The sequence below is a fragment of the Hemiscyllium ocellatum genome, chromosome 4 (assembly GCF_020745735.1).
Source record: "Hemiscyllium ocellatum isolate sHemOce1 chromosome 4, sHemOce1.pat.X.cur, whole genome shotgun sequence".
NCBI classification, from domain to species: Eukaryota; Metazoa; Chordata; class Chondrichthyes; order Orectolobiformes; family Hemiscylliidae; genus Hemiscyllium; species Hemiscyllium ocellatum.
In genome coordinates, this window is record NC_083404.1 from 52,323,537 (window position 1) to 52,340,442 (window position 16,906).

Below are 16,906 nucleotides of genomic sequence, written 5' to 3' on the forward strand. Positions count from 1 at the left end.
CCCAAATAAAATATTTGGGGATCACGGGAATCATGGGAAAAACTTTTTTTTCATGGAATCCAGATTTCACTCATAGACCATCATTTACTGCCCATCCCTAATTTTGGGCACTTACGAATCACTGGAGCCAGACCAGGCAAGAATGGCTGATTTCCTTCCCCAAGTGAACAAAGAAATTTTGTTCAAAACAATCAAAATTTTGCAGTGGGTATCATTGGATCAAATTTTGAACTGAATTCAAATTTCACCATCTATATCATGGTGAGATTGAACCTATGACATCAGGATATTAGCCTGTGTTTCTGCATTACTAGGAGAAAGTGAGGACTGCAGATGCTGGAGATCAGAGCTGAAAATGTGTTGCTGGAAAGGCGCAGCAGGTCAGGCAGCATCCAAGGAGCAGGAGAATTGATGTTTTGGGCATGAGCCCTTCTTTCTGCATTACTAGTCCAGTGACAATAGTGCAACACCACTGCCTCCTCATCATATGAGTTTGAGACGCTGTTAGTGGATCTCTTGTTCGAACCACAACATGTGGTGGCTTTGCACAACTGAATAAACAGTTAAATGTCTGCCATATTGGCATGGAATAGCACTCACATAGAGAACATACCAAAAAAGGAAGCAGGAGACAGTAAGGACTGCAGATGCTGAGATCAGAGTTAAAAGGCGTGGCACTGGAAAAGCATAGCTGGTTAGGCAGCATCCAAGGAACAGGAGAATTGACATTTTGGGCATAAGCCCTTCATCAGGAATGTGGGGTGGGGACAGGCTGAGGGATAAATCAGGGGGTGTGGGTGGGAATGGGGTGACGTAGCTGGGAAGGCAATAGTTAGATGCAGGTGGGGGTGATGGTGATAGGTCAAGGAAGGGTGGAGTGGATAGGTGGGATGGAAGATTCACAGGTAGGTCAGCTCAAGAGGGCAGGGCTGAGTTGGAGGGTTGGATCTGGGATGAAATGGGGGGAGGCGAGATGAGGAAACTGGCAAAATCAATCGACATTGATGCTGTGTGGTTGGAGGGCCCCAACGTGGAAGATGGCTTGGATTTGGCGGTGGAGGAGGCCCAGGACTTGCATGTCCTTGGCCAAGTGGAAGGGGGAGTTGAAGTGGTCGGCCACAGGGCAGTGAGATTATTTGGTGCACGTGTCCCAGAGATATTCCCTGAAATGTTCCATAAGTTGGCATCCTGTCTGCCCAATTTAGAGAAGACCACATCGAGAGCAACAGATGAGGTATTTGGATGTGCAGGAAAATATCTGCTAAATGTGGAAGGATCCTTTGGGGCAGTGGAAGGAGGTGAGGGGGGAGGTGTGGGCTCAGTTTGGCTCCAAAGCCCTCCAGCAGAGGTCCTCCACTTCCCACACCTCCACTTTTGAACCCCACCCCTCCAACTCCAACAAGGGTAGAACACCCCGCCCTGGTCCTCACCTTCCACTCCACTAATCTCTGGATACAGCGCATTATCCTCCTCCATTTCTGTCACCTGCTATCAGACCCCACCACCAAAGATATATTTCCATACCCATTCCTATCAGTATTCTGCATCGTTAGGTCCACGCCCCCTACCAACCCACACCCAGCACCATCCCTTGCCACTACAAAAGCTATAAAAACTGTGCCATCTCTCCCCCCAACTTTCATCCAAGGCCGCAAAGGATCCTTCCACATCTAGCAGACATTTTCGTGCACATCCAAACACCTCATCTACTGTGCTTATTGCTTTCGATGTGGTCCCTTCTACATCAGGGAGACCAGGGCGCCAAATTGCGAAACATTCCGATGTTTCAAAACAATGATCTTCAACGTACAGTACATGCTAGCCTGTTGTATGGCTGCATTTGCAGTTGCATTGTCACACACCCTGAGATAAGGAGCTTCAACAATTAACAAAAGCAGGTCAAGCAAATCAATTACAAATACAAAAATGTAAGAAAGCCTAGGTAAGAGATCTCCCTCACTGCACAGAACAGATTACCACATCATTGATTCTACTACTGCTCCGCCAACCTCTCACCAACCCCTCTACACTGCTCCTCCATTAATCACTTGAAGGAAAGTTCTGCATAAATATAACCAAATCTTTGGTATATATGATGCAACCTGCACATCTTTCCTTTGACCCTTACTACTCTGATGGGTATTCCTGTACCATATTGACAATGAATGTATTGCTTAAAACAAGTTTCCCAAAACTCTGGGTAATGATCACACCAATAATTGGAGTCATGAGTTCCTCTTCACCTGAGGTAGCAGTGCTGATATTGAAATGGTAACTCCAGTAGGTCAGTCCTGGAATTGGGTTAAATGGTGTGGACGAAGGAATAGAACTCTGAAGTCCATTACTGCCAACATCAGAATCTGCCAATTGATTGTGGAGAAAACCATTGCTCCTCTCTCACAACCCCTCTCCATTCTCATAACTCTTCTCCCACTTTGAGGGAGCATCTCTGGAACACAATCACCAAACAATCCTACCACTGTATGGTCGACCACTTCAACACCCACTCCCACTCCCCCAAGGACTTGCAAGTGGGCAGGTACCACTGCCAGATCCAGGACACTCAAGACCTGGAGGGAAAATGCCTCAGCGCCCACTGTGTGACCCTCCAACCACACAACATCAGTGTCGACTTCACCAGTTTCCTCATCTCCCCTCCCCACTCCTCATCCCAGCTCCAACCCTCCAGCTTGGCACCACCCTCTTGAACTGTCCCATCTGTCCATCTTCCTTCCAACATCTGTGCTCCTCCCTCACCTCCGACCTATTCACCATTATCTCCCACCTGCATCTACCTATCACCTTCCCAGCTACCTCACCTCCCACACCCCCTTCCCCCCCCCCACTCCACACCCCCACATTCATGATGGAGGGCTTATGCCTGAAATGTCGATTCTCCCTCTTCCTGCTCCACTGTGCTGTTCCAGTGCCACATTTTTTGAATAAGGAAGCCATCAGCTTTAAGGCCACTTTTACCACCACCAATTTTGAATTTAAAAACGTTAAAAATTGAATCAAATTTCAGATTGATGCGAAATGCCTGGAGGCCTTCAAGTAAATTTTCACTTCTATAGCTTGTTGGTTTCGACTGAATATGAAATTATTCCCTTAAGGGTAAGCATGTTAATCCACTGCAATATTAAACTCCCCATTAGTCTAATTTTCAGATGTAAACCACAGTTTTTCAAACATTGATGCATTCAGTTTGAGCAAGCATGATTTCATTCAAAGATTTACACTACCTTTATTTGAATGGTTACTTTTTTGAGATCATCTTCTTGATCTATTGTCAGGTCATCATCAAAAAATATTTCTAAAGGTGCACATGAGTTATGAATATATTCTTTGAAAGTGTTCTTTCTTTTCTGACTGAGATGATCTTCAACGTACAGTACCATGCTAGCCTGTTGCATGGCTGCATTTGCATTTGCATTGTCGTACACCCTGAAATAAGGAGCTTCAACAATTAACAAAAGCACGTCAAGTAAATCAATTACAAGTACAAAAATGTAAGAAAGCCTGGGTAAGAATTTTCCCTCATTGCACAGAACAGACCACCACATCATTGATTCTACTGCTGCTCCATCAACCTCTCCCCAACCCCTCTACACTGCTCCTCACTTGAGGGAAAGTTCTGCATAAATATAACCAAATCATTGGCATATATGATGCAACCTGCACATGTCTTTCCTTTGACCCTTACTACTCTGATGGGTGTTCCTGTACCATATTGACAATGAATGTATTGCTTAAATCAAGTTTTCCAAAACTCTGGATAATGATCGCACCAATAATTGGGATCATGAGTTCCTCTTCATGGAAGGCAACAGTGTTCATATTAAAATGGTAACTCCAGTAGGTCAGCCCTGGTACTGGGTTAAATGGTGTGGCCAAAGGAATAGAACTCTGAAGTCCATTACTGCCTAAATCAGAATCTGCCAACTGATTGTGGAGAAAACCATTGTTCCTCTCTCACAACTCCTCTCCACTCTCATAACCTTCACCCAATTTGAGCTCTCAATTTGCCTCCACTCCCATTTTCATAACAAATTTCACTACTTACACACGGCCGCTCTCACAGCAATGCCCAATTCTGCTGTCATATGACCCTATCAATATTTTTCAATATCACAATTGGCTCTCAAGATCTTCCAAAGTGTATTAGTACCCTAAACCTTAATGGTAAGAAAACATTGGGTCTCAAATATTGAGTAGCCCCTATAATTTTCAGTCAACAACTTGCATTTATACTTTGTCTTTAATGTAGTAAAATATCACCAAGGTACACAGGTACTCCTATCTTTCAAGAATACACACTTCCTCATATCCCACAGAGTATTTACAATCTTAATTCATACATTGAATGTAATCCTGAAACCCATTTATAAATATCTATTTAGATTTTTTGGCAAAGCTGACTGACAGATTAAATTGCTATTGCAAGGAGTATGATTTTGTAATGCAGAATGCAATCACTGGAAAATATTCTTTTTTGTTGTAATATTGGCAATAGCTGTGAATCTGCTTCCTACAATTCTGAACTCATGGTCCAATTTAAATACCTATCTTACATCTCCATTATTTATGCTTTAGCAATTTAAACCATCATGGATATTTTCCTCTGCAATTTTCTTGACTCTACTGAAAAGACATTCCAGTGTAAGTTTTTACATTGCTTCAAGTGCTGGAGAGTTAACTTTCTAATTTTCTTCTGAATCCTGAGAACATGGTTGGACTGGTTGGACCGAAAGATCTGTTTCCATGCTGTATGACTCTATGACTATATTTTAGCCATTAATTAAAGCATTTTTGGTATTTCCTTCCTCTCTGCGTATGCGCTGCTTTGTATATTGTCATGGAAATGTCACTCATTCTATGACATTCTGTAGTTTTGAAAATGTCCTTCCAGGAAGTCAAAACAGGGTTGGACCTTCACTATTGCACGTTATCTAACAGTACAATCAAGGAGCATGACAAACAATGGAAACAAGCAAATCTTCCATCTATACCTATATCTATGTAATGGGTTTATACTTTGTTATTTAGCTTTCTTATTTCTTTTCTAGCACTTTCATTTGTGAATTGTGACTCATTTGCCACATTTTTCGCAAACTTACTTCTTGAACTCAAGATATTGATCATTCTTCTGATATTAGTGGAAGTACTTGGAAAACTCACTATTATAAGCCATTCTATGAGGGGGTCATTACAGCCAAAACTGATTGTATTCTCTCTTGTTAGTCACTGAATGCGCATAAACATGGTCAGGATCAAGAAGCTGAAGCCTTTTGTACTTCTAATCCACAGATTCTGAGATCTATCATACTACCAGCACTGTCACCCAAGGCTTGTGCCACTCAGCAAAAATCATTGCATTTACCCAATGACCTTGTAACATGACATGTGACTCCCTTACAACTTAAATATCTTTCATAAAGACTTACCTTTGGAACGTGTCAGATAGCAGTGCAATTAGAAGATTGATGCAGAGAATACTTGAGACCCCAAGAAACATTCCACAGAGAAAATATGCCATGACTGGATCCTGGACATACATATCATCAAACCGATAATCATCAACCAATGTAATACGAAAGACAGTAAACATCATCTGGGGCAAAGTTGTCATGTTTGATACTAGCCCTACAAGCATAGAAATGATGGAAAATAACAAATCATAAAAAAGTTAAAACACAGAAGGAGGCCATTTATCACCAGATAATTGACCAGTTGTCTTTGACAGCCACTGACAGTGCATTCTAGACCATTCATTTCATAAAACAAATTTCCATGTCATTGTGCTGATATTACCAATCAGCTTAAGTCTGGGTTTTCTGGTTCTTGATTCATCCACTGACTGGAGCAGGTTCTCTCCATCACTCTGTCCAAACCACTCATGAATTTTGAGCATTTCTAGGAAATCTCTTCTGAATCTTTTCTACTCTCAGGAAACTAGACTCGGGTGTTCAGGTCTATCCATGTAACTGAAATTCCTTATACATGGAGCTATTCTCATGAATTTTGGCTGCACTGTTTCTCATGCCTTCACAACCTTATGATTGCCTAATGCCAATAACTGAACATAATACTCAGTTTGAAGCAAATTAATGTGTTATACAAGTTAGTTAACTTATGGCCCTATTTATAAATCCCAGGATCATGTATGCTCTATGAAGCATTTTCTCGGCCATCCTGTCCTCTGTAATATTTGCCTACATGTACTCAAATCATTTTGCATCTGCACCTCTTTTAGAATTGTACCTTGTACTTTAAATTCTTTGTTCTCTTTTTTGCTGCCAAAATGAATCACTTCACACCTGTGTGCCTCAAAGTTTGTCTATTGCTGTCTACTCATTACATCAATCTGTTCAAGTAATTTTGACATTTATCACTAGCCCCCACACAGTTCACAATACTTCCAAAGTTTTATGTCACCCACAAATGTTTGCAATTGTGCTTGAACATCCAAGTCTAAGTCATTATTATAAATCATGAAAAGCATCGTGTCTAAAACTATCCCCTGGGAAATCCTACTCCATTCTTTCCTCCAGTCCAGAATTACCACTATTCTCTGATGGCATGTCACAAAACCAGTTTTGTATCCAAGCTGCTACTGCCCCTTTTATTCCTATGGGTCCACACATTTCTGACAAGCTTATTATGTGGCACTTTATCAACTGACTTTTGAAAGTACATGCACATTATACTAACCACACAACCCTCATTGATACTGTTACCACAAAAAAATCAAACAAACCTTAGTTAAACACAACTCTTCCTTAACAAATCTGTGTTGGCTTTCCTAAATTAACTTGATGTCTTGATTCCTTAACCACTACCATCTAGAAAGAGAGGGGCAGCAGAAAGATGGGAATACCACTATCTGCAAGTTCTCCTCCAAGTCATAAACCATCCCGACTTGGAAATATATCACTGCCGTCCCTTCAGCGCCATTGGGCCAAATTCCTGGAAAACCCTCCCAAAGGGCATTGTGGGTCTAGCTACACTACATGGACTGCAATGATTAGAGTCATAGAGTCATAAAGTTGTACAGCATGGAAACAGACCCTTCGGTTCCACTCATCCATGCTGACCAGATATCCCAACCTAATCTCGTCCCACTCACCAGCACTTGGCCCATATCCCTCCAAACCCTTTCTATTCATCCACCCATCCAGATGCCTTTTAAATGTTGCAATTGTATAGTCTCCACCACTTCCTCTGGCAGCTCATTCCATACATATCCTACCCTCTGCGTGAAAAAGTTGCCCCTTAGGTCTCTTTTATATCTTTCCCCTCTCAACCTGAACCTATGCCCTCTAGTTCTGGACTCCCCCACCCCAGGGAAAAGACTTTGTCTATTTATCCTACCATGCTCCTCATGATTTTATAAAGTTCTATAAGGTTCCGACGCTCCAGGGAAAACCGCCCCAGCCTATTCAGCTTCTCTCTATAGTTCAAATCCTACAACCCTGGCAACATTCCTGTAAATCTTTTCTGAATCCTTTCAAGTTTCACAACATCAAGAAGACAGCTCATCACCAATTTCTTATGGGCAACCAGGGATGGGTAAAAAATGCTCACCCAGCTAATGATGCCAAATCCCATCAATGAATAACAAAATTAATATACATTTTTCCGAATGAATGAATTATTGTTTATGAAATCTTTCACACCAATGCTATTAAACTGACTGATCTGTCAGTTTATCCTTTCACCCTTTCATCAACAACAGTTTAATATTTTCAGTTCTCCAATGCACTACATTTCTTTTGAAAGTGCAGTAGAAGTTGCTAACCAGTGCCTCTGCGATATGCACCTTTACTTCCCACAATGGTTTTGGATAATTTTTGATTTTATGTATGCTTTGATGGGATGTGTATGTCATCGGCAAGCCAAGCGTTTTTTTTTCCCCATCCCTAAATACCTTTGAGAAGGTGGTGGTGAGTTCTCTTCTTCAATTGCTCGAGGCTATTTGGTGTATGTAGACACACAATAATGTTGGGGGTGGGGATCGAGATTTTGATTCAGCAACAGTGACGGAATAGTTCTGGATTTTCCCAACTGAGGCCAGCACCTTAGGTTGGAAAATTTCCTGGCTTGGTACAACTGCCATTGGTAAAAATGCCTTTTATGGTATTATTTTTCTCCTGGGGATAAAGGTACAGAAAGCAAGCTGGCCTGTTGTCACTGGCTGCAACTCAGAGATGGCCACGGGGACTGCCAAGTGCTGAAATATATTGTTTATAAACCTCTCTCTATTCTCTGAGACTTCATCTCAGTTATTTTTTTAAATGTTAGGTTCTCTAGCCCTCAGCCCTTGCTCCCCTTATGCCATCAATTCATTCCCATTGTGTCTTTTGGACCGTTTATAACTCATACACTTACTCATCCCCATGTTTTTTTACAGCAGTTACACCACTTAATGTAAACTCATAACAACCCACGCATATCCATTGTCTCTTATAGCCCTTTGCCAACAAGGTGCCAATCCACGCCAACCCATGTCGTCATCGTCACCCTTTGCCCTTATATACTCCATTGGCAGACTTCAGGAGACATGCTGTAATAAAATAACTTTCTAAAAAGCAGACATTAATGTTTTTTTCAAAATCCATGAAAACCCTTGAAATATATTTAAATTCCTGAATGTAATTAATTCCTTTCAAAAGAAACATTTTGTATTAATGACCACAAACAAGGGAGTTATTTAGTAATTCTTGGGACTGTCATGAAAACTTTAAAATTGTTTACTTATTATGCTGCCACAATAAAAAATAAAATTATTGAAGTCAGCCAAACATTAAATAATAAACTAATGGCAGCTTTTAACGTTATTCAATGAACAAGTATTGAAACGTCTAGATCAGTTCACCCGGACAAAGCCAGGTAGTTTATTTTTGATTTTTAAAAGGGCTTATCACTTAAATATTCGGACAGTTTTTCAGTTCTCCAGAGCTGAACCTTCTTTAAAGATTCAAAATTCCCAATTCACGGAATAAAACCCTTGTACCAAGTCAAAAATGGAACCTGGTTACACAAGTTATGGGATGCAGACAAGAAAATAGAGCTGACACTATAACCAGAACAGTCATGATCTTAATAAATGATGGACAAGGCTCAAAAGCCAAACGTCTTTGTTCCTAACTCTTATATTCCTTTGACTTTGGCAGCATCTTCTGTCTTGTTGAAGACAAATGTAAAAAACTAACTTAGTAACTCTGTCATGCATCTTTGCCTCGACCCCTAAATTTCTTTTAAGATCACAAATCTGCTGCATTACTTCTTTTCCCATTATTAATTACTCACACAGCTATATGAAGACATTTGGATTCTCTTTTACATTAGTTGCCAGTTTCTTCGCTTAAGTTTTTTTTCACTTCACCTCTGAACCCTCTACATACTCAGCCTCAAATTTTAAAAAAATGTTCATGTGATGTAGGTGTTGCTGGCTGGATCAACATTTATTGCCCATCCTACAGAGCTCTGATCTCTTGGGGTGTAAGGACATTCACAGTGCTGTTTGGAGGGAGTTCCAGGATTTTGACCCAGCAACAATGAACTAATAGTGATATAGTTAAAAGTTACATGTAAAAGTTCTCTATTTCCTCAGATTAAAATCTCAGTGATACTAGTTTCCTGAACACAGAATTCACCACTGAGTTGTAAACCATTTTCATATGAGACAAACATTGGTTCGGCCACTTTTGGAATATTGTGTACAATTCTGGTCTCCCTCCTATCGGAAGAATGTTGTGAAACCCAAAAGGGTTCAGAAAAGATTTGCAAGGATATTACCAGGGTTGGAGGATTTGAGCTTTAGGTAGAGGCTGAACAGGCTGGGGCTGTTTTCCCTGGAGCCTCAGATGCTGAGGGATGACATTATAGAGGTTTATAAGATCATAGTGGGCATGGAGAGGGTAAATAGACAAGTTATTTTCCCCAGAGTAGGAGAGTCCAGCACTAGAGGGCACAGGTTTAGGCTGAGAAGGGAAAATTTAAAAGGGACCCAATGGGCAACTTTTTCACATAGAGAGTGGTGCATGTATGGAATGAGCTGCCAGAGCAAGTGGTGGAAGCTGGTACAATTGCAACATTTAACAAGCATCTGGATGGGTATATGAATAGAAAGGGTTTGGAGGGATATAGGCCAAGTGTTGGCAAATGGGATTAGACTTATTTAGGATATCTGGTGGGTTTGGATGAAGGAGCACTTTATGCTCCTTCATAAAGTGGTTGTGAATGACCAGTACTCTGAAAGCTAGTGCTTCCAAATTTACCTGTTGGACTATAACCTGGTGTTGTGTAATTTTTAACCCCAATCCAACACTGACATCTCCAAATCATTTCCCCATTGTTACACTGTAAATTGACTGTATTTAGAAAACAAAAACAGGAAATGTAGGTTCATATTTGCATCTTCTGAGATTGTCCTTTCTCAGAATTTTCTAAGTTCTGAAGGGCCCACTGACAGAACTGTGGTAGAGTAGGATCCAAAGTGATCCAACTTGGAGACCACTGAAGTGGGCTTGTAGGAATAGAACAACTGCCAATCTTCTTCCATCGGTTTGAATTATCTACCATGCACATAATTGAACTCACACTTATTCTGAGCAAGCATTGGTTCTTTTGAAAATCTCTCTGAACTGTGCCCTTTTGATGCAAATGGGCCCAGAAATAGACTTCCCACCTTTTGCAATCTACGCAAACATTATCGAATTTATAATTATCCACAGAGAATATGATTAAAATGTTTACTTTAGAAAGCATATGAGTCATGAGCTTAAATACACTGTGTACTGATGACTGATGTTATTGATATCATCAATTCTTCTTAGAGCATTCTAAAATCTACCATCACTATTCTTCTTATGGTGTTTGTGGTATGTTTAGATTTTTTGTGTTCTCCTCCACCTTCTTGATGGCTCAAACAAGATTATTTCATTTTTATTTCTACCTCAAGAATATCAAATGAATCACTCTCAATTTCCAAACTCTCCTGAGATATACATTTACTCCTATCACTTCTAGTCTTTTTGCTATCTTTATTACCCTTAATTTTAAAATAATTCCTACCTTCTGGGTGAGACATGATTCTGTAATCCTTATATCAGTAGCTTTCAATGTTCTGATCACAGGGTTGAAATTCCCCTTTTAATGAGAAATGGGAGAGCGCCTGTTAATGGCCCACTAATGAGAATATTGGCAGAAATTGCTTCTTTATGGACCCCGCCCTTCTGCAATCTCATTAATAGTTAATTATTGAGAATATGGGCATTTGCTGGTCTTTTGTCCAGAAAAGAAATGTGATCCTCCAGTCCCAACAAAAAGATAGAATGCATTTTCCAACCAATGGTCTGCAAGTAAAAACAAGACTTACCACCAAATATTATCCAAAATGCACAAGCAAAAGGAATGTAAAACTCTCCGTAGAGGAAGAGGAACTTCAAGAGGTCAACGATAATTTTCCCAAGCATTACAATGAAAGGTCCCAGAGCTCTAAACAAGAAAATTAGCAACATTATGCAAAATCAAAACAAGAATATGGGATGTTACAGTTCGTTGGGATGAATAAGGTTGCCACATACAGCTTGGGTAATGAGTGTCTAAAATAGTGACAGAGAATCCAGAGATACCCATACATAAAATATCAACAATTGTAATGCAGGCTATAATAACCAAGTAATAATAAGAAAAAACAATGAGTAGGTTCATTTTTAGAAATATGGTATTAAAAAATAGAACAGATGTATGAAAGTATGTTAAATTTTACATTCATTTTAGCATTGATTAGACCACCTTCAGATTATTTATATAGTTCTAGTTTCCATACTGTAATGAAGGACCATGGGGCAAGAATTCACAAAAATGATAACAGAAGGACATTGGTAAGGCTACTTTTAGAATACTGCCTTCAATTCTCGTCTCCCTGCTATAGGAAATATGTTGTGAAACTTGGAAGGCTTCAGGAAAGATTTTTAAAGATGTTGCCGAGATTAGAGGCTTTGAACTATAGGGAGAGGCTAAATAGGCTGGGGGTTTTTGCCCTGGAGCATCGGAGGCTGAGGGATGACCTTATAGAGGTTTATAAAATTATGAGGGGCATGAATAGGGTGAAAAGCCAAGTTCTTTACTCAGGACTGGGGAGTCCAAAACTAAAGAGCATTGATTTAAGGTAAGAGGGGAAAAATTTAAAAGGACCTGAGAGGCAACTTTATCATGCAGAGGGTGGTGTGTGTATGGAACAAGTTGCGAGAGGAACTGATGGAGATGAGTACTGCATTAAAAGGCATCTGGATGGGTGTATGAATAGGAAGGGTTTAGAGGGATAAAGGCAAAATGCTGGCAAAAAGTACTAGACCAATTTAAGATATCTGGCTGGCATGGGCAAGTTGGTCTGAAAGGTCTGTTTCTGTGCTGTATAAATCTATGGCTCTAAGTGAGAGGATGTATTTATGTGCAAAGGCTGCATGATATGGGACTCTTTTCTCTACAAAAGCAAAAGCTGAGTTGTAACCTAATAGCCCAAATTATGAAGGAGATTCATAAGACAGATGTTGAGATGCCTCCACATTGAAGGGCTCCTAACACAAGCTCCAAAAATATCAACTAATAATCAGAAAACCAGGAGAAACTTCTTTACCAATAGATTTCCAAGAATGTGGAACATGCTAGAACAAAGGAAAATAGTACACAGCACAACTTTGATTATCTGAACATCAATTAATCGCCTTTCGGATTATACGAACAAGATCTCAAGGTCCCGTAAAAATGACATTAGGCAACTTAGCAAATCAGTTAAACGTCATTATTGCGTGCATTGCCAGACAATGAGAAATATTTGGATAACCATCATGCATAACTTGCCATTTGTTTACAATCAGATTGATTATCCGAATGATTAGTTACCTCACTAAAACACTCCCCACCCATCTCATTCGGATAATTGAGATTCTACTGTAGATGCATTTAAAGAGTAGTTGGAAAGCACAAAAAGGAGAAAGGGGGAGAAGGGCATGTTGGTGCTGATAAGATGAAGAGAAGTCCTGGGACAGATGTGGAAGATAAACTCTGGCATTGGCTGGATGGCTGTTTGAAAACGTAGAGTAACAGCGTGGCTTCAATTCCCTCACCAGCTAAGGTTACCATGAAGGACTCTCCTTCTCAATCTCTCTCCTTGCCTGAGACGTGATAACCCTCAGATTAAACCAGCACCAGCCATCTCTCTACATTGAGACAGCATCCCGATGGTCCAATAGGACTATGGAGACTTTGCCCTTTTTAAAAGGTTGATTCAATGGAAATCTGTATATTGAAAAAGTAACTTTAAAAATAATGAATTCTTGATATAAAGCAGTTTATTGTTTCGAACAGTATCTGAGAAAAAAAAGTATTAGATAAAAAGGTGAATGTCAAAGGTTAGGAAGAGACCTGGCTGCAAGTTATCTTTTGTCGGGGGGGGGGGTTAGGAATTCAAACAGTTTTCACGCTTTAATGGGAAATATTCTCAAGTTTTAATAACTTTTTATATTTAGTTGCTACTGGCAACAATGTACCACATTTCTAACATACGCTCACATTTACAGAAGTGGATAGTAGTTTTATATTCACATTTATTATGGATGAAAGGCCCTTAACCCAAAATTTTAAATCTGTTTCACCCTCCATAAATGCAGCCTAACTTGCATATGTTTTAGATTTCAAGCATCCACGAAATTTGGGTTGGATTTGGGTGCATGGAAGGCAATTGGAGAGGAATGGGGCCTTGGCACAGAGATAGAGTATTTCTATGGGCAACAGAGAAACACTCAATGTTTTGGAGCAACTTCATGCGATCCATTTGAACATCCCATAATTCTTAGAGTCTGCTGCAACTGGATGAAGCATGTATAACACAAGCTCCAACCATTACTACATGAACTTCACACTCAGGTCTCAGGGCAAAAGGAACAAAACTCCAACTGCATATTTAAAGGAGCCTAATATGTATTGACAGGCACCTGGACAACCATTAGCTGCTGAAGTCACAATGGCATCCAGTGCAGTTTGGTCCTGATCAGTCCCAGCAGATTCTGGTGTCAAATTTTGTGCATTTCATAGAGGCTGTAAATATATTTTCTTCCCCAGTACCAAACATCAGCAATGCCTCAGAAGATTATAAATTTGTATGCAGGAAATTTGAACTAAAATCAGAAAATGTCACAAGAAGATCTTGCAACATTTGCAGAACGAGAGAGAGGAAGAAAGGAAGAGTCAGCTATTCACCCACGCAATCTGTGTTAAGACATTGATGGAATAGAGTTCCTATGCCAGATCTCTTTACTTGCTAAAGATTTCAGCATGCACATAACTTATACATTTGGTGCAAATTAAATTTTCATGATCAGATGTGATGAAGGTACTTCCTTTCAGTAAAACAAAGCTATCCAAGCATGAATCACCTTGCATACTCATTACGTCTTAGCTCAATAACACAGCTGACGAAAATAAGAAACAATTGACCTTGTAGAGAATTGTACATCTTGCAATGTAAATTATCTTTGCTCCAGCCAGTAATGCTGGCTATGGAATAGCTTATAGTTGTTTTGAGTTCTCAAGGCAATAATCTGACCTGTACTGTGACTTTATTGAAATATTGCAATTCTTAGCCAGCACAGGTCACATAACAGGAGAAAGCGAGGACTGTAGATGCTGGAGAAGGGCTCATGCCCAAAACATTGAAGATCCCTGAAGAAGGGCTCATGCCTGAAACGTCGATTCTCCTGCTCCTTGGGTGCTGCCTGATCTGCTGCACTTTTCCAACAACACATTTTCAGCTCAGGTCACATAACAGCAAATCAGAAGGCAAATTGATACAATTCCATTTTTATCCCCATACCATGAAAATAGAAATAAATTGCATCCATTACCATGTTCATTTTGAGTTACCTAATATACGTGATTGTATTTACAAATTGACAGCTCACTATTCTCATTAGTCCCCATACACGCATTATGTACATAGTTTTTAAATTGTGTTGACCTCTTAGTCATATATGTGCACATTATGATTGTATGTGTCAGTTGCATGATGTTCCTCCCCAGGGAATGTCATTCCCACATTATTTGTTCTTGCTGCAGTACCTGTTATACAATTTCTACTTTTGAAGTGGAGGGGTTGAGGGCGGAGTTGGGGGGGGGAGGAGGGAGGCGTGGGGGTGGTGCGGGGTGGCGGGGATGGTGGAATCTGTGAACTGTGCAGGTACTGAGTGAACACCTTGCTGATGGATCATGTGCAGTTGAGGAACAACTTCTCCTGTTGTGTATATGTGCCTATGATGGGGTGTGACAGCATATCTGGTTGTTTGTGTTTGATTGAGGTGACAGTTGCTTTATACAGGTCTCAAGTTTCTACTTGGGCTGATTCTTGTTGACATTGTTGAAAGTTTGTGTCTTGACTTTCATTTGTCAAAATACTTCGGGCCTCAGTAGCATTTTTGTTATTAAAAGAAAGTTTTGTGGCAGTGTGACATAGCTCTCCATAATGGACTATACTTCATGCCTTCAGTAGGTATGTTTTCTTTACCTGAGGATTGCCTCTGTATTCAATTTGTTTGATTTTTTAAATTTTTCCTTCAGTAATTTTCACTGTGCTATTAGCTTTTCCATTTGATTGGGACTAGTGTGGACAGAACGTGCAGTGTTGAATTTCCCAATCCTTTATGAGGGATGGATACTTCACTTATGAACTGAAGGGCCATTGTCATAATCAAAATTATGTGAATGCCATAACAGCTGAAATGTATTTTCAGACATTCAGTAATAACAGCTGTAATTGTTGAGGTCAACTAGGTCATCTCCCAGCAGTCAGAATAACAGTCTACAGTGACAGGGTAATGAGTTCCCATGAGAATGAAGAGATCTACTGCTGTGTCACCAATAGCTCTCTAGCTTGCTTAGCTTGTTATTCATTACAAGCACTGCACTGGCTGATGCAAGCCTTGATTTTGTCGCTCATGTTTGGCTGGTAGAGCACATTTTTTGCTTCCCTCAGGCTTGACTCAATCTGTTGGTGGCTTGCACTGATACACTTTAGCATTTCTGCTCTCAATTAGTTCAGGATAATGACTTTATTTCATTTGCACAGTAGCCATCTTGGGCTATCAATTCATCTCTTTATGTTCAATGCACTCATATAGCAACAGATGGGATCTTGCTTCTTTTCAGACCATCATTTCATCTCTCTTTCTATCAAAACTTGAAGAATTAAATCTTGTTCAATAAGTTACTTGATTTGAGAAAGATATTTGTTTCAGATTCAATTTTGCTGAGCCTGACTTTTTTTGGGGCTAAGTTCTAATTCTCGGCAAAAGTGAGGACTGCAGATGCTGGAAACCAGAGTCTAGATTAGAGTGGTGCTGGAAAAGTACAGCAGGTCAGGCAGCATCCAAGGAGCAGAAAAATTGATGTTTCAGGCAAAAGCCCTTCATCAGGCTCAAGAGATGGGCAATAACATTTCTGAACAGAGTAGTTAGAAAATATTTATAAGAGCTCTCTAAGTTCTAATTCTGTCAACTTGAGGATTTTTTTGCTGCAAGGCCAAGTGAGATTTTACACTGAAGCACCCCATGTCATCACCCTTGTCTGAATCTGTCACCATCTTACCACATGTCATTCCTGAAACAGCTCACCATTCAGCTCTCCATTCTGCCAAAAGACCGGCATTGTTGGCATCCACATCATGTCTAAAAGAACATTGTGCACCCAGATGAGCATTGGCATTCTGAATTTGTCCTGCCTAGCGATGGACAAACCATGTGAAATTGTCAGAGCAGGAGAAGATGGTGCCACAATGCTCTGACAAGGTCATGGAGGTTATGGCCTAGGAAGTGGTGCATAGGAGGAACATCCTTTTCTCTCCCTAGAG

General features: G+C 40.2%; 1 protein-coding gene across 1 annotated transcript in view; it reads right to left on the minus strand.

Moving 5' to 3' along the window:
* Positions 1–16,906, minus strand: part of LOC132815201 (transient receptor potential channel pyrexia-like) — an 89,101-nt gene that overhangs the window by 12,558 nt on the left and 59,637 nt on the right. The window contains exons 16-18 of the mRNA XM_060824016.1: positions 11,381–11,499; positions 5,445–5,643; positions 3,243–3,444 (exon numbers count right to left, since the gene is read on the minus strand). Coding sequence (XP_060679999.1) covers positions 3,243–3,444; positions 5,445–5,643; positions 11,381–11,499 — 520 coding nt within the window. The remainder of the gene's footprint in view (positions 1–3,242; positions 3,445–5,444; positions 5,644–11,380; positions 11,500–16,906) is intronic.